The sequence below is a fragment of the Macaca mulatta genome, chromosome 12 (assembly GCF_049350105.2).
Source record: "Macaca mulatta isolate MMU2019108-1 chromosome 12, T2T-MMU8v2.0, whole genome shotgun sequence".
In the NCBI taxonomy this organism is placed as follows: domain Eukaryota; kingdom Metazoa; phylum Chordata; class Mammalia; order Primates; family Cercopithecidae; genus Macaca; species Macaca mulatta.
The window spans coordinates 18,160,752-18,179,503 of record NC_133417.1 but is presented as its reverse complement, the minus strand read 5'-3'; the positions used below and the strand labels follow the sequence as shown (position 1 = coordinate 18,179,503).

General features: G+C 41.4%; 1 protein-coding gene across 17 annotated transcripts in view; it reads right to left on the bottom strand.

The window, feature by feature from the left end:
- Positions 1 to 18,752, bottom strand: part of C12H2orf76 (chromosome 12 C2orf76 homolog) — an 80,993-nt gene that overhangs the window by 47,150 nt on the left and 15,091 nt on the right. For 13 of the 17 annotated variants that reach the window (XM_077956117.1, XM_077956107.1, XM_077956113.1 and 10 more), the window contains 1 exon segment: positions 14,197 to 14,340. In XM_077956117.1, the coding sequence (XP_077812243.1) occupies positions 14,197 to 14,340 (144 nt within the window). 17 annotated transcript variants of the gene reach the window in all.

Here is an 18,752-nt window from a genome sequence, read left to right as displayed (position 1 = left end):
ATTCGTTCACATGAGATCCGGTTGTTAAAAAGAGCCTGACATCTTCTCCCTCTCTCTCTCTCTCTTGCTTCCTCTCTCATGTGACATGCTATGTGGCATGTTGACTTCTCTTTGCCTTCCGCCATGGTAGTAAGCTTCCTGAGGCCTTCACCAGAAGCACATGCCAGCACTAGGCTTTGTGTGTGGCTTGCAGAACCGAGAGTCATAATGTATTATCCTTTTTAATATTTTTGGATTTGATTTACTAAAGTTTGGGCAAGAATTTTTACATCTCCATTCATGACGGATATTGGCTGGTAGCTTTATTTTCTTCCAACAACTTTCTCTGGTTTGGTATCAGGGTAAGGATGACCTCAGAGAATGAGTTGAAAAATATTCCCCCCCTCCTTTTCTTTTTTCTTAAGAGACGGCATCTCACTATGTTGCTCAGGTTGTTCTCAAACTTCTGGCCTCAAGAGAACCTCCTGCCTCAGCCTCCTAAACAGCTGGGATTATAGGGAAGAACTATTGTGCCTGGCTCCCATCCTTCTTCTGGAAGAATCTCTGCAGAACTGAGATTATTTCTTCCTTAAAAATATGGTAGAATGTACCAGTGAAACCATCTGGGCCTGGAGTTTTCTTTGTGGAAGTGTTTTTTAACCATAATTCCTTTTAAAATACAGAGCTGTTCTGGCTGTTTCTTTTTTAGTCAGCTTTGATAGTTTGGGTCTTTCAAGCAATTTGTCTACTTTATCTAGGATAACGTATTTATTAGCATTAAATTGTTAAGAATATTCCCTTATTCTTTTCATATCTGTAGAAAGTCTGTAGTGATATGACAACTCTCACTCCTGATACTGGTAACTTGTATCTTCTCTATTTCCTGATCAGTCTGGCTAGAGCTTCCTCAATTTCATTGATCTCAAAGAACCAACTTTGACGACTGTTACTGATTTTCTCTATGGTTTTTCTATTTTCTGCTGCAATCATTATTATTTCTTTTATTCTGATTATTTTAGGTTTCATTTGCTTTTCTGTTTCTAGTTTCTTAACATAGAGACTGAAATCATTGATTTGAAACCTTTTTTAATATTTAGGTGTTTTAGTACTATAGACTTTCTTTTAAATACTATTTTTACACGCATCCCACAAAATTTGAAAAGTTGTATATTCATTTCCACTCAGTTCAAAATACCTTCCCTTTTGACCTCTGCTTTGACCCTTAGGCTGTTTAGAAGTGTGTTATTTGGTTTCCAAATATTTGGAGATTTTTCCAGAGATCTTTCTGTTACTGATTTTCTAATCTAATTTCATTATGGACAGAAAACAGACACTGTCTAATTTGAATCCTTTAAAATCTATTAAGATTTGTTTTATAGCATGAAGTCTGGACTATTCATAAACACTCCATGTGCATTTGAAAGAAATGTGTAAATTCCATTATTGCTGAAAGCAAGATTCTATAAACGTCAATTCAGTTAACTGGGTTGCTAGTGTTTTTCAGTTCTCCGGATCCTTACTGATTTTCTATTTGTTCCATTCATCTATTTCTTCCTGCAGTTCTATGAGTTTTTACTTCATTTATTTTGAAATTCAGTTGTTAGGTGCATTGTTACGTCCTCTCAATTGATGCCTTTATCATTATGAAGTGACAGTTTTATCCCTAGTAATATTTTGCTCTAAAATCTACTTCATCTGATACTAATATAATCCCTCCACCTTTCTTTGGATTCATATTAGCATGGTATAACTTTCTCATCCTTCTATTCTAACTTGAGTTTTATCTTTAAAATACATTGCTTGTAGGCAACATATAATTGGGACTTCCTATTACATGTCTGTCTTTTAACTGGGGTATTTAGACCACTTACTTTCAATGTGATTATTGATATGGTTAAAGTCTTGCTATTCCTTTAAATTTGTCCATTTGTTCTCTATTTCCTCTTTTACTCTCTTTTTTTGGATTGTCTATTTGACAATCTTTTACGATTCCATTTTACCTCTTTTGTTAGCTCATTAGCTGTAACCCTTAGATTGTGGGGTTGGGAGGCAGGAGGTGCTTTGAGGTTTACAGTAAACATCTTTATCAGTCAACCTCCAAATGATACTAGAGCACTTCGTAACAGCAAAAGATTTTTCCATTTCTCCTCTGCTGGCCTTCGTGCTACTGCTGTCATAAATTTCCCACAAAACCCACAATACGTTGTGGTTGTGTTTTTATAAATGGTCAAATATATTTTTTAAATTTTTTTAAAATAAGAAAAAATATTTTATATTTATTGTATTTACCATTTCCAGTACTATTTCTCTGTGTGCATCCAGATTTACGTCTGGTATCATTTTCCTTACGTCTGAAGAAGGCCTTCTAACATTTCTTACAGTGCAGATCTCCAGGTGATGAACTCTTTCAGCTTTGGTATATTTGAAAACATCTTCATGTTGGCTTCATTCCTTAACTGCTTTAAAGAAGTTACTCCAGGCCGGGCGCGGTGGCTTACATCTGTAATCTCAGCACTTTGGGAGGCTGAGGCAGGTGGATCACTTGAGGTCAGGAGTTCGAGACCAGCCTGGCCAGCATGATGAAACCCCATCTCTACTAAAAATACGAAAAGAATTAGCTGGGCCTGGTGGCACATGCCTCTACTCAACTTGGGCAGCTGAGGCAGGAGAATCGCTTGAACCTGGGAGGCAGAGGTTGCAGTGAGCCGAGATCGTGCCACTGCACTTCAGCCTGGGCGACAGAGCAAGACTCCATCTCAAACAAAAAAAAAAGTTAATCCAGTATCTTCTTTCTGGCACGCATTGATTCTGATGAGAAGTCAGCTGTCAATTTCATCTTTGTTCCTTTTTATGTAATGTGTTCTTTTTTCTCTTGCTGCTTTTAAGATTTTTTTTCTTTATCACCAGTTAAGCAGTTAGACTATGGTATACATTGGTGTGGCTTTCTTCATGTTTCTTTTGGTTGGGATTTGTTGAACTGCTTGGAATTGTGAGTCTCTAGTTTTTATCATATTTGTAAAATTTTCAACCATTATTTCTTCAAATATATCGTCTGTCCCCCATCCCCCTCTCCTTCACCATCTCCAATTACACGTATATTTGGCTACCAGAAGTTGTCCCATGCCTCCCCACTTCTTTATTTTTTCCAGTCTTTTTCTGTGTTTCATCTTAGATTGTTTTATTGCTAAGTTTTCAAGTTGACTAACCTTTTCTCCTGCAGCATCTAATCTGCAGGCTAATCCTGTCCAGTGTATACCCATCTCAGACACTATTTCCAATTCAGGTATTTTTAAATATCTTCCATTGCTAACATGCTCAATCTTTCCTCTAGCTTCTTGAACAGTTGCAATATGGTTATAATTATCTCTGTCATCTTTGTTGACTAATTTTATCACCTGCAATATTTCTGGGTTGGTTTCCACTGATTTTTTTTTTTTCCTGCTCATTATGGATCATATATTTTGCTTCTTTGCATGCCTGGTAAGTTCTGATTTGATGCTAGACACTGTAAATTTTATCTTGTTGGGTGCTGGATATTCCTGTATTCCTGTAAGCTTTCTTGAGCTTTCTTCTGGGACACAGTTAAATTACTTGGAAACAATGTGATCCTTTCACGTTGTGCTTCTGAACTTTGTTAGGTGGGACCAGGGCAGAATTCAGTCTACAGCTAATTTTGCTCTACTACTGCAGCAACACCCTTCTGGATACTCTGTCCGACAGCCTGTGAATAACAAGGTTTCCGCTCCAGGTGGAATAAAATCTATTCCCAGCCCTGTAGGAGCTCCAAGCATTTCTCATTCTACTACTTTTAGGTGGTTCTTTCCCAGGCTTCCAGTGGTTTCTTTACTTGCTTGCACTGATCCATACACAACTGAAGACTCACACTCTGCATAGCTTCAAAGTTCCTCTGCAAATCTTCAGAGCTCCCCATCCCTCTGTACAGCTCTCTATGTTCCTGTACTCTGCCCTGTGAACGCTCCAGGCTCCACTCCAGACTGCCAGCTCTGACTCCTAAACTCATGGAACCCACCAGCTTTGGCTGAATGCCCTCTCCCCGCCCTGTGGCCTGGAAAGTGGCACAATCATAGGGGTCACCTTGCCTGTTTCCCCGATCCCAGGGAAATGATTGTTTTATATATTATATACCGTTTTTTTAGTTGTTTAATATAGAAGAGCAAGCCTGGTCCCCTGGTCCCACTCCATCCTGGCTGAAAGCAAAAGTCTATGACATATGTATTATATTCTGAAAATTATTTCCCACTTTGCACTGAGTTATTCTTTCATTTTATGTTTTCCCACCTTTGAACTTAAGACTTCAGAATGTTGCAAAAACTAATTTAATATTTCATTAATAGAAAGGAAGGTCACGAGAAGGTAACCACTAACTTTTCTCACACAATTAAGTCTCCATAAAAAAAAAAATCAGTGGAAAAATTTAGACAACTTAACAAATATACTACTGAAATTTAGGATGCCCCAGGGGAGTCTGAAATGTTAAAACACACATTTCAATACAAAAATCAATAAAGTCTGGAAAACCATTGAAATATCAATAGGCAATAAAATAATTCTTTGCCTCACAGTAAAGGCTCCAAAAATAGAAGTGGTACAATCTGTAACTTATTGGATGCTGGATCTACATTAGAAGACCTTTGAGAAAGCATAAACACCTAAAGGAAAAAAAAAAAAACTAAACCAATGACTAATCTATATGGACAAAGAATACCAAACACCTAATAATCAAAACTATGCACCAACATTCAAACCTGATAAGGTATCTTTATCAGACATGATGGTAAGATTCCAAGGTAAAGCTATATTAAGATGCTTTTTAATTATAAAATAATCTAAATTATAGAAAAGCACAGAGTAGAACAAAAAAATTCATTTAACCCACCAACCCGATTTTACAAATGTTAACATGTAGTCATATTACTATAGATCCTTTACTTTTTTTTTTAACTAAGTAGAACAATCTGGAAACAGCTGAAACCTCTCTATCTTTCCCCAGTCCCGCTGTTACTCACTTCCTAGAAGAAGCCACCTGCCATCCCTAGGTTAGCACACCCGCTCTGTTGTTATACTCTCATTCCAAAGATTAATAGCCGGAGATGATAAAAATAGTTTTGTTTTGTTTTGTCTGAGCAGGGTCTTTCTCTGTTGCCCAGGCTGGAGTGCAGTGGCACAATCATGGCTCACTGCAGCCTCAACCTCCCAGGCTGAAGCAATCCTCCCATCTCAGCCTCCCAAATAGCTCGGCTACAGGAAGGTACCACCAGGCCAGGCCAACATTTTTAAATTTTTAGTACAGATGAGGGTCTTGCTATGTTACTTAGACTGGTCTCAAACTCCTGCGCTCAAGCCATCCTCCTGCTTTGGCCCCTCAAAGTGCTGGGATTACGGTGTGAGCCACCACGCCAGGCCATGTATTATTTTGTATATTAAAATTATAGAGTTAAGTACTTAAAGAATCTGTAGTACATCCTGTAGTAGAGTAGTAAAAACAAGAAAGCATTGCCTTAACAATATGTTGAAGGAACTGCCTCATGTGATAAGGCAATAATACATTACAACTGTGCTGCAGTCAAATTATTGTATTCCTTTCGAAAAAAGAGAGGCTTCAAGGGAGTGTTTCTTTACAGAAGTGTGCCAGATAATACATGGAGAGAGAATCATAGAATTGGAAAAATCACAGTTTTTCAACCACCAATGATTCAGATAAGGATCATCAATAAATGCTAAAACCATTAGAAACAAGATACGTAAACGGTCTCAACGTTTATCACTCCGTAGACTACTTATAAATCTGAAAGACACTTTCACACCAGGAAAATCTGGTGGATGGCACCTTTAGCCAAAGGATTTAAATCTGTATCACCAATGAAGGGATAAACTGACATTCAGTGCTTCCTGATGTGATACAAGGAAGAATCACCTACATCAAGGCCAGCAAACTATTTTGGTAAAGGCCAGCGAGTCAGCATTTCAGGCTTTGTGGGCGAGTCTCCATCTCTGTGACAGTGTCTGTCCCAACTATTCAACTCTACCACTAAAGCACAAAAGTGGTACATATATGGTCCACAGATTGTAGTTTGTTAACCCCTGACCTACATGGTAATCTTGCCAAAACTGCTTAACCTGAATCTAATAATGAGAAAACAATCTAGACAAATGCAAATTATGTAACATTCTATAAGACACTGGCCTAAGTTTTTCTTTAAAAATTAATATAATCAAAAACGAAAGAAGGTGGGGGACTGTTCCAGATTAATGGAGATTAGAAAGACATGACTTGTCACAAAAAGACATGAAGGACCCTTCAATGCATGTTCAATGCATGTTTCTTTTTTTTTTTTTAATACAGATGGGGTCATACTGTGTTGTCCAGTCTGGTCTCAAACTCCCAGGCTCAAGTGATCTTCCTACCTCCACCTTCCAAAGTGTTGGGATTACAGGCATGAGCCACTGTGCCTGACCCCTTCAATGTATATTTCTAAGTAAAAGAAGCCATTCTGAAAAGTCTACATACTGTATGATTCCAATTCAGTGACATTCTGGAAAATATACAGAGATAAGAAAAAAATCAGTAGTTGCCAAGGGTGCAGCATGGGGAGGGAGAGGATAAAGAAGTGAAGCACAGCGGATATTTTAGGCAGTGAAACTATTCTGTACGGCACTGTAACGGCGCTGCACGACATTACCCGTTTGTGAAAAACCCAAAGAACTTTGTAGCACAAAGAGTGAACCTCAATGTATGCAAAGTTAAAAAAAAAAAAAAAAAAAGGTCGGGCGCAGCAACTCATACCTATAATCCTAGCACTTTGGGAGGCTGAGGCGGGCAGACTGCCTGAGTCCAGGAGTTTTGAGACCAGCCTGGGCTACATGGTAAAACCCCGTCTCTAGTAAAAATAAAAAATAAAATAAAATAAATAAATAAAAATAAAAATTGGCCAGGCATGGCGGCATGCATCTGTAGTCCCAGTTGCTAGGAGGCTATGGTGGGAGAATCACCTGAGCCCAAGAGGTTGAGGCTGCAGCGAGCCGAGATGATGCCACTGCACTCCAGCCTGGGCAACTGGAGTGAGACCCTTTCTCAAAAAAAATTTTTTTTTAAATTATTTAAGGGCCGGGCGCGGTGGCTCAAGCCTGTAATCCCAGCACTTTGGGAGGCCGAGACGGGCGGATCACAAGGTCAGGAGATCGAGACCATCCTGGCTAACACGGCGAAACCCCGTCTCTACTAAAAACACAAAAATTAGCCGGGCGAGGTGGCGGCGCCTGTGGTCCCAGCTACTCGGGAGGCTGAGGCAGGAGAATGGCGGGAACCCGGGAGGCGGAGCTTGCAGTGAGCTGAGATCTGGCCACTGCACTCCAGCCTGGGCGACAGAGCGAGACTCCGTCTCAAAAAAAATAAAAATAAAAATAAAAAAAAAATAAAAATTATTTAAGAAGTCAGCGGATCCCAGGAAAGAATGCAGGTGGTGACAAGAGAATCTAATCTATCTGTACTACAAAAGCTACAACAACCTTACTGAAGGGAGTAGAAAAAAAAGTGCTGATCTAAATAACTCTGGCAATGAACAGATTTTGTAAGACTGCAGTGCTTATGGCGAAAGGACACAAAAGGACTGTATCTAACTGACATCAAGTGCTTCCCATGGGGATACACTGCTATACCTGTATGCTAGAATTAAACAATTAAATAAATGGATAGCAGATGGTGGGACCACGTTTCTCACTGTTGGTGTGGGAATTAACAGATAAGCAAGGAGAGGAAGCTAGAATGAACCATAGGGTAATGGATCAGAGATGGAAAGATCAGTAAGAATTCATGTTTAACATATTTACATATAGATCGTTACATATAAAAATATTTATACATATGTACATATGCAGAAGTTAATATAGACACCTATGTTTCTTTGCCTGATCAGCTGAGACAGTTTAAAATGACACTCCTTGGTCTTTAGATATCTACCATAGAAAAAAGAAAGAAAGAAAGAACACTCTAGTAGCAATGAACACATCTACTACCTAGATCCTGGTTTCTAACACCATTTTCTACTAAAAAAGAACCGAGACTCTTTGGAAATAAAGCTGATTCTAGGAATAGGACATGTACAAGACAAGTCTGGAGCATCCGGTAGTAGCAGAAAGAAAAAGTACTGAACACGTGCACCCATGCACACTGAGGGCGTGTGTCAGAGGAGCACAGGAAGCAACTGAAAGAACTCCCAAAGCTAGCATAATCTGAGCAACAAAGTCAAGTCTGCCACACAGAACTCCAAAGGATTTTTGTACATATTTTATTCTAAAGGAAGGGGAGCATAACCCCCGAGTGTTTAACTGTGGATATGAATTCCTTCTGAAAAGTATAATTTGAAAAGGAAAGGAAGAAAAGAGTAACTTTACAGTAGAGCAACTTGACATGACTTCTGCCACTTAATCAAGGTCAACATCAATAATCCTAAATCATGTGGAAAGCGTACACCTCTGATACGATCCGATAAAATCACTCTGTGCCTCTGTGACCTTCCTCTCAAAAACCCATAAGCCCAGTCTAACCATGAGAAAAACATCAGACTGAACTGGAAGGTTGGACAGAGCTTCCACAGTGTTCTTTTTCATAGTTGGGATGACTTTACATTTGGAAACCAGATCTGAAGTATTAGTAAGAATCGAAATGCTTGCAAATTAAGAATAATTAAAATAATTTTATGTTATCTAGATAATTGGTTTGTCTAGTATTCTGAACCTAAAAAATACAGTCATCTATAGATGGTAATATATTATGATACCTCTATGATCATAATATCTGGTTAATATCCATTTCCCAGGCCCCGGGTGTGGTGGCTCATGCCTGTAATCCCAGCACTTGGGGAGGCTGAGGCAGATGGATCACTTGAGATCAGAAGTTTGAGACCAGTCTGCCAACATGGTGAAACCCCATCTCTACTAAAAATTCAAAATTAGCCAGGCATAGCAGCGCACACCTGTAATCCCAGCTACTCAGGAGGCTGAGGCAGGAGAATCGCTTCAACTTAGGAGGCAGAGGTTGTTAGCTGAGACCACACCACTGCACCCCAGTCTGGGCAACAGAGCGAGACTATGTCTCAAGAAAGAAGGAAAGAAAGAAAGGAAGAAAGGAAGAAAGGAAGGAAGAAAGAAAGTTCTCATACATCAGCAATAGGTTTATTATATTTATATGTAAATATATACATTTATATTTATTGTATTTACACGACTTAAGGTTTTGATGACCTGATGCTCTAGGGCCATGATTCTCAATGGAGAATGAATAAAATTTAACCAAAACTTTTTGGCTGAGGAGAAAATACAAAGAATGATGGCAGGTAACTAGGTTAACCTGTGGATGGCAAAACGTGACTACAAAAGAAAAGAACATTTAGAAAGCCTTGGGGAGGGAGGAGGATCGAAAAATAAAATTTAATTTAAAAAGAAAGGAAGGCAATAAAGTGTGTAAAATAACTCCAAGAGATCTTTCTTCACAATGACCATTTCTGTAACTGTACAAAATTCCCTATGCCACTGCCAAACAATCTCGCTAGCACTCAGCATTCAAAATACTAGAGCAAGATGAACTAAATTCAAAGACCTTTTTGACACAGAGTCCATCCACTTATTTCAGAGATCCCACTCAAGCAAGTGAGGCAGTAGAGAAGAATAAAGAAGCAATTTAGTGCAGTGTTTAGTAAGAGTACATGTTTGATAGTTAGTATGCCTGGGTTGATTTGCAGCTTTGCCTTTTACTACCCGTGCAACATCAGGAAAGTTTTATTCGTTTATTTATTTTTTTGAGGCATAGTCTTGCTCTGTGGCCCAGACTAGAGTGCAGTAGTGCAATCAAAGCTCACTGCAGCCTCAACTTCCTGGGCTCAAGCGATCTTCCCACCTCAGCCTCCTGAGTGCTGGCACTACAGATATATGCCCCCATGCCCAGCTAGTTTTTGTTTTGTTTTTTGTTTTGTTTTTGATTTTTGGAGAGACAGGGTCTTGCTATATTGCCCCGGCTGGCCTCAAGCTCCTGGGCCCAAGTGATCCTCCTGCCTTGGCCTCCCAAATTGCTGGGATTACAGACATGATCCACTGCAGGTGGCCAAGCAAGCTTCTTAAACCCTCTGTTCCTTAGTTTCTTCACCTGTAAAATGGTTCCAACTTTAGAGGGATGTTGTGAGGATAAAATGAGATACTCTAGGTAAAATTCTTAGTATAGTACCTGATACATAGTCATGTTTGCTATCATTATTATTATTACACATTTCAAAAATCCCTCACTATCAAACTATTTGGTCTTTGTTATGTACACAATTCATAAAAGGCAAATATGTGGCCCATCAACCTTTCAGAGTTCCATAGTACCTCAAATCAAATGACAAAGGCTTGGACAGAGAGCCCACAACGCAAAAGAGCCTGTACCCCAAAAGTTCACCTTTTAGTCAGTGGAACACATTTCCTTAAGTGCACAACTGAAACAAGCAGTGGCTGCTATTCCCACTGCAGATGAAAGGTGTGAGGAGGCGGGTCTGCGCCTCTCACTGTGACCAGTACCACTGCTCTGCCGGGGAAGGCATCGTGGTACCTGGGAAGAAAAGAACACCATGACCCTGGGAAACAGACATCTTCCCCTGCCACTGCAGCAGCTTGAAAACACACCTTATTCTCAAGGACTTCAAGAACCTAGTCTGCACTGTACAAAGAACATCACAGCACTTGCTATATCCACATTAAGAAACGCTGCAACCCATAAAACACATGAAGATTATAAATAAAAAAGTAGGGATTTGTTTCTATTCCAAACTCTGACTATGCTTTGGGTAACGACCTCTCAAAAGCACAACACTTTCTAATTGACACTGTCAGAGACCAGGAAGTGGCCCTCAAAATACACCTCTTTAGCTAAGGATTTTTTTTTTAGCTAAGGGCAATTAAGCAGCAGCAGATGCAGGAAAGCTCTCAGCCCTCCCTCTGTTTGCCTAAAATCAGGACATACAATAGATTTACAAAGACAAAAAGTATCCCACCCACCTCTCTACCAGGGAAAACAAAGGTTAACCACTGAAGACAACTTTAGACCCTTATCAGTCTAGAGATGGCACAACAGAATCCACATTAACGAGCTTTAGTAACTATCTATTGGTTATTCACCTTCCCACAAGTTGTCACCCTGAGAGATTCAGAGTTCATTTCCTTTGTCTTGTCACTTCTCTAAAATTTTACTCTTCTTTGTTGAGGATGCTACCTTATCTGGGGGAGTGAGGAGAATGAGAGAACGGGGAAGAGGAGAGAGGGGAGTGAGGAGAATGAGAGAGAACGGGGAAGAGGAGAGAGGGGAGGGAGTGAGGAGAGTGAGAGAGAACGGGGAAGAGGAGAGAGGGGAGGGAGTGAGGAGAATGAGAGAGAACCGGGAAGAGGACAGAGGGGAGTGAGGAGAATGAGAGAGAACGGGGAAGAGGAGAGAGGGGAGGGAGTGAGGAGAGTGAGAGAGAACGGGGAAGAGGAGAGAGGGGAGGGAGTGAGGAGAGTGAGAGAGAACGGGGAAGAGGAGAGAGGGGAGGGAGTGAGGAGAATGAGAGAGAACGGGGAAGAGGAGAGAGGGGAGGGAGTGAGGAGAATGAGAGAGAACCGGGAAGAGGACAGAGGGGAGTGAGGAGAATGAGAGAGAACGGGGAAGAGGAGAGAGGGGAGGGAGTGAGGAGAGTGAGAGAGAACGGGGAAGAGGAGAGAGGGGAGGGAGTGAGGAGAATGAGAGAGAACGGGGAAGAGGAGAGAGGGGAGGGAGTGAGGAGAGTGAGAGAGAACGGAGAAGAGGAGAGTGAGAGAGAACGGGGAAGAGGAGAGAGGGGAGTGAGGAGAATGAGAGAGAATGGGGAAGAGGAGAGAGGGGAGGGAGTGAGGAGAATGAGAGAGAACCGGGAAGAGGACAGAGGGGAGTGAGGAGAATGAGAGAGAACGGGGAAGAGGAGAGAGGGGAGGGAGTGAGGAGAGTGAGAGAGAACGGGGAAGAGGAGAGAGGGGAGGGAGTGAGGAGAGTGAGAGAGAACGGGGAAGAGGAGAGAGGGGAGGGAGTGAGGAGAATGAGAGAGAACGGGGAAGAGGAGAGAGGGGAGGGAGTGAGGAGAATGAGAGAGAACCGGGAAGAGGACAGAGGGGAGTGAGGAGAATGAGAGAGAACGGGGAAGAGGAGAGAGGGGAGGGAGTGAGGAGAGTGAGAGAGAACGGGGAAGAGGAGAGAGGGGAGTGAGGAGAATGAGAGAGAACGGGGAAGAGGAGAGAGGGGAGGGAGTGAGGAGAATGAGAGAGAACGGGGAAGAGGAGAGAGGGGAGGGAGTGAGGAGAGTGAGAGAGAACGGAGAAGAGGAGAGAGGGGAGGGAGTGAGGAGAGTGAGAGAGAACGGGGAAGAGGAGAGAGGGGAGGGAGTGAGGAGAGTGAGAGAGAACGGAGAAGAGGAGAGAGGGGAGGGAGTGAGGAGAGTGAGAGAGAACGGGGAAGAGGACAGAGGGGAGTGAGGAGAATGAGAGAGAACGGGGAAGAGGAGAGAGGGGAGGGAGTGAGGAGAATGAGAGAGAACGGGGAAGAGGAGAGAGGGGAGTGAGGAGAATGAGAGAGAACGGGGAAGAGGAGAGAGGGGAGGGAGTGAGGAGAATGAGAGAGAACGGGGAAGAGGAGAGAGGGGAGGGAGTGAGGAGAGTGAGAGAGAACGGAGAAGAGGAGAGAGGGGAGTGAGGAGAATGAGAGAGAACGGGGAAGAGGAGAGAGGGGAGTGAGGAGAATGAGAGAGAATGGGGAAGAGGAGAGAGGGGAGGGAGTGAGGAGAATGAGAGAGAACGGGGAAGAGGAGAGAGGGGAGGGAGTGAGGAGAATGAGAGAGAACGGGGAAGAGGAGAGAGGGGAGTGAGGAGAATGAGAGAGAATGGGGAAGAGGAAAGAGGTGAGGGAGTGAGGAGAATTGTTTCAAGGTGAGCAGGTCTATGTGAACCTACCCCAGAAAGTCCGAGGAAGCTGAGAGGCTGAAGAAAGAGGCTGACACATTCAGTTTCTTAGAAAGACATATTGAATAGGAACTTGCAAACAGAAGCCATGTCTGTGTCTCAGGCTTCGGCAGGACAAGACAATGGATCCACACACCATTATCCCCCAGACCCAGGGCTTATACCATAGGAAAGGGTGATCTGAAGGGATGTGCAGGGCAAGCAAAGCACAGTAACATCAAGGTTGTTCGACCTAAGGTCAGGATTTATAGTAAGTACCTGTTCTTACACAAGGAACAGCAGATAACCTGGAAATCTTAGAGGCATCTCGAAACTGGGGCTAATGAGAAGTCAATATGGCAGACCAGCATCCAAGATGGAGCTGCTCTGGCCTCCACAGGAATAAAACAAACATAACAAAATGTTCACACAGGGAATCTGTGTGAAGAGCATCCAGGAATTCTTTGTCCTGTTCCTGCAACTTGTCTATGACTCTGAAATCATGTCAAAGTAAAAAAAAATTACATTGGACATACAGCAATATTATTCGTCAAAACCAATGGAACTATACAAGAAATCTGCAGATTGCACCATATATAAATAACACTTCAATTAAAATAATAAAACCTTATTTTAGATGTTTTCTCAAAGGTCGATGATTAGAACACTTCAATAATTAAAAACAGAGAAGAGAAACCCATTGAGGACGTAACAGAATGAAGACTAACTTCATGCATACTTTTAGTTTGAAACAATAAACTAGCACCACCGTTTCTGTGTCTGTGACCACAATTATCAGCAGCTCTCATGACTTCCTGCTGTACGGCCCCCGCTCCCCTCCTGCCACGCTTCCCCATGTGACCACCCCACAGCCCCTGTGCTCAGCTGGGTACCACAATCAGCTACACTGCACTCCCTTGCTAATCAACCTCCAAATACATCAGCCCATTAACAACAAACCTAGATATTGCCTTTTTTTAATTAAAAAAAAAAAGCCAAAAATGACGGTCACAATCCCTCATGAGGACACAGACTATTCAGTGAGAATCCTTGAGGGAGGCCCTCTGCAGATACCAGGGCCCAGAATAGGGGCTCACCCAGCACCTGGCTTAGAACCCAGGTTAATCTTTCAAAGTACTTTAGGATTTGTTAAAGATTATTATTAATGTCATAGTCAGCTATTTTTAAAAAATACTAGTAAAACAAAATGGCTTTCACATCTCATACCTTGCTTTAGAAATATGATAAATTCCTTTACAGTTTGGTCCAAATTCACTCCATGATACACTATAGGTTTGAAATTGCGATGCTCAAAGGAACGGATGAGGCGAACTGTGATGGTCACTTCTTCAGGAGCCATGTGAGGGATTCCTGCGGCGAGAGACACGAGAACCGTCTGAATGAAGCCAGCTCACAGCTGTCTACCAGCGCCTGGCCTGCATCTCTATCATCAGCTCTCCGGCACCAGCCCCCTCTTCCATATGCTGCATGATGACTGACAGAGTTTCCAAACAGAAGCCAGGTTCCAGAGTCCCCAGAAGGGTCAAGTGATTATGCCCACCTACCCGCTGCAATTCTGGACGGCTCTGTCACAGACACAGATGTTCTGACCAGCAGAAAACTGACAGGGCACACAAGATGAACCAAAGTAACACAGGGGCGTGTGTGTGTGTGGAAGCAGAGAAGCAGGAGGGCCAAACACAAACACATGGCAAACACACGTCTATTGTGGGTACCCTACGTCAGTGGGCCCCTCAGCTGGCCCTGAGATGGAAGCACATTTATATTAGAATCAACTATCAACAGACAGCATTTCAATCTCATAAATGCTGCCAGATTTCAGGGCTGATTTAATTATATATGATGGTGTACCCGTCTTTCACATTACTAAAGCTCAGTATGTATATTTCATCCTAAAACTAAGTACTAGGCACATGTGCCAGGTCTTAATGTTATCTCATTTAATTCATTCAATTCTCTCACCAAACCATGAAGCATTTTGCCTCACGCTTTAGTGAGAGAATTAAGTGAGATAATATTTTAAAGATGAGAAGATTGACTTGGAGAGATTGCATCAACTGCCCCAAATCATAAAGCTGGCAAATAATGGAGTCAGGATTCAAGCATCAATTTAATTCCAAAGTCCATGCTTTCTAATACATGCACACACACACACACACACACACACACACACACACACACAAATTGGAAAACCACCCCAAATTATTTCCTCCAAAAAATTTCTGCACAGTTGCCAATGTTTTTTTCCATGCTTAAAAAATATTTTTGTTTTGAAGTATCTTAAGCAAACAGTTAAAAAAAAAAAAGAACCTGCTACACTATCCTGTCAAATCTTAACATTCTGATGCAACTGCATCAACTTTTAGGAAGAAAATACATCAGAAGTCCCGTGTACCCTCCCCAATTCCACCAGCATTTCCTGCCCTGGGACGACAGAGCAGTGACTCACACACACCATTCCAATACATAATTTTACACTCTAATTCGTATCATTTGAATCTACAGAAAATAGACTATTATGTGCAGCAATAACAACACTTTCTATATATATTTTTTAACTTTGTTTTGTTTTGTTTGAGACAGGGTCTCACTCTGTCACCCAGGCTGGTCTCCAACTCCTGAGCTCAAGTGATCCTCCTGCCTTAGCCTCTGAAAGTGCTGGGATTATAGGTGTGAGCCACCAAGCCCAGCAACACTTTCTGTTATATATCAACAATGCTTACATGCCAGATACTATTCTAAGTGCTTAGCACTCATTCTATCATCAACTGCCCACTCACCTCCAATCAGCCTGTGAGGTTGGTAAGATCATCTCATACAGAAAAAGTGAAACACAAATAGGCTGAAGTACTGTGCCCACAGATACACAGTATGGTTAACTTTAAAACATGGTGTATTATATGTAGCTTCCACAAGCCTTTCAGCATCGCTTTTCACTTATCTGTGTTGAAAGATGTAACTCTAACTCTCACATTCACTTTCTGAAGTATCAAAAACCCATTTGTTTTAAAGACACAAGCAGGGCGTAGTTCTATCTAGTAGTACCAGTACCTACTTTGTGCTACTTACAACTTTCCATGTAACTTTAAACCATAATATACAGTAAGAGTAAGTATTAGAAAAAAAATACCTGTAATACTGATAAATGTAAGGAAAGCTATACGACCTCACTAGTAGTCAGGGAAATTCAAAATAACAATGAGACATATCACTCGTCTAACTGATAAATTACAAAGTCTAACAATACCTCCTACTGGCAAAGGTAGAGAACAATGAAAACCTCATCAATGACAGCAGGCACTTAAAGGAGCAGTACTTTTGGAGACAATTAGGCAATCTTTAGTAAAACTGAAGATACACATACCTTTTGAGCCTACAATTTCATTCATACATAGATACCCTAAGGAATCTCACATATATACACAAGGAGGAACCATAAAATATTAATAGCAGTGTCATTTTTTAACTGCAAAAACTGGAAACAACTGTCCATCAACGGCAGAACAGATAAGAAAAGGATGGGGTACTCATACGATGAAATATGACAAGCAGTCGAAATGAATGGATTGGAACTACAAGCATCAACATGGATAAATCTCAAAAATACTACCATGAGTGGAAAAAAGCAAGTTGCAGAAGAATCAGAGCATCCCGTACTATCATTTATACAAAGTTCATAAACATAGTCTTTATTTTGTTTCATACGAGACAATTAGTCAGGCACGGTGGCTCACCCCTGTAATACCTGCACTTTGGGAGGCTGAGGCAGAAGGATGGTTTGAAGTCAGGAGTTCGAGACCATCCTGGCCAATATGGTGAAACCCAGCCTCTAATAAAAATACAAAAATTAGCCAGGCATGGTGGCGGGTGCCTGAAATCCCAGCTACTCAGGAGGCTGAGGCAGGCAGGAGAATCTCTTGAACCCGGGAGACGGAGGCTGCCGTGATCGGAGATCGTGCCACTGCACTCCAGCCTGGGTGCCAAAGCAAGACTTGGTCTCAAAAAAAAAGAAAAAAAGAAAAAAGAAAGGAGACAATCACCTGAGGTGTAGGAAGAATTATGTACTTGAGAAGTAATAAATTGGGGCTTCAATTATATTAGTAACATTTTATATCTTAAGCAGATGTTAGGTATATGGCTTTTTGTTTATTTGTTTTGAGACAGAGTCTCACTCTGTCGCCAGGCTGAGTGTGGTGGCGCCATCTTGGCTCATCACAACCTCCCTCTCCGGGGTTCAAGCAACTCTCCTGCCTCAGCCTCGTGAGCAGCTGGGACTACAGGTACACACCACCACGCCTGGCTAATTTTTATATTTTTAGTAGAGATGGGGTTTCACCATGTTGGCCAGGCTGGTCTCCAACTCCTGACCTCGGGTGATCCGCCTGGCTCGGCCCCCCAAAGTATATCATTCTTTATGCCTTTTACTACGTCTGGGATATTTTGTAACACACACAAGCAAGTCACATTAATTTGGCCTGGAAAGTCTCTCTGAATCTTATAAGCATGTTTTGTGGTTAATTAGTTTAACAAATCTTTTCACAATTTCAATATTAGTTACTTCACTATTTCTTATTAAATCTGGCTTACAATGCTTCTCTGAAAATCTGATCCCAGAATCTATCACATAATAGCAGTTCAGCAAACATCTACAAAATTAAAATTTTAAATACACTGAAGTACTCAATAAGGAATAGCTCCTGAGAAAGAGACATATAGAAGCCTCTTGTATTTCAGAAGCAGTGTTGACAGGTTTGCTAAAGCTATGACCACATCTCCCTCTTCTCACCCCCCAAAACAACAAAAAAGCCCTCCCAAACACACATATATGCACACACCTACACACACACACACACACACAGAGGGAAGCCCTATAATGCAGCCCAGTGTCCCTAAGAGCTTAGAGTTGGACAGATTTAACTATTTAACTTAAAGATCAACTCTGCTTCTTAGCTGTGTTATAAAATAAGAAATCCTTGAAAAGCTGTTCCATGTTAGCCAGGCATAGTCCCAGCTACTCGGGAGGCTGAGGCAGGGAGGTGGAGGTTGCAGTGAGCTGAGATTGCACCACTGCACTCCAGCCTGGGCATCAGAGTGACACTCCGTCTCAAAAAACAAACAAACAAAAAAACAAGTTGTTCCATTAATTTAAGAAATTAACATACATTAAACACAATTCTTCGCACATCGGAGGATCTCAGTAAGTAGTAGCTGCTTTTATCATCATTATTCTATTTAGACTAAAATAGGTTTGGGTATAAAGACAGCTAAGCAGCAGATAAATATAAATTCCCAGATGTAATGAAGCGAAGGCTGCGCAGGCTGGCACTTGCATTCCTCATGAAACTGTTTTTCACAATTACAGGTTTGTTATTTTCACTTAATAAAAACCTGTCCATATGCTGTACTTAAATAGTTGAACTTTTCCATTTAAAACCCCAAAATCTGAGTTATATCTAATTTTGGGCAACTATTGTCATTTTTCTAAAAAATGTACTTCAATTTATACTCAGTAACAAAACAATATCAGAAGGACCATTATCTAATTTGCCGTAAGGACAGTGGGACGCAGGCTTGTCGGCCTAGAGAGGATGACACACTGAAAAGGCGGCTTAGAAGACTAATCTTACAGATAATAAAATCTGACATTTTTCCCAGAAGGTTTGGCCTGGTTTTTTTTAAAAAGTGAATGTGATCAATTTTAAAAAGCACTCCTCAAATGAAAAGGCAGAGAAGCCAATAAAAATAAACTTCAGGATAAATTA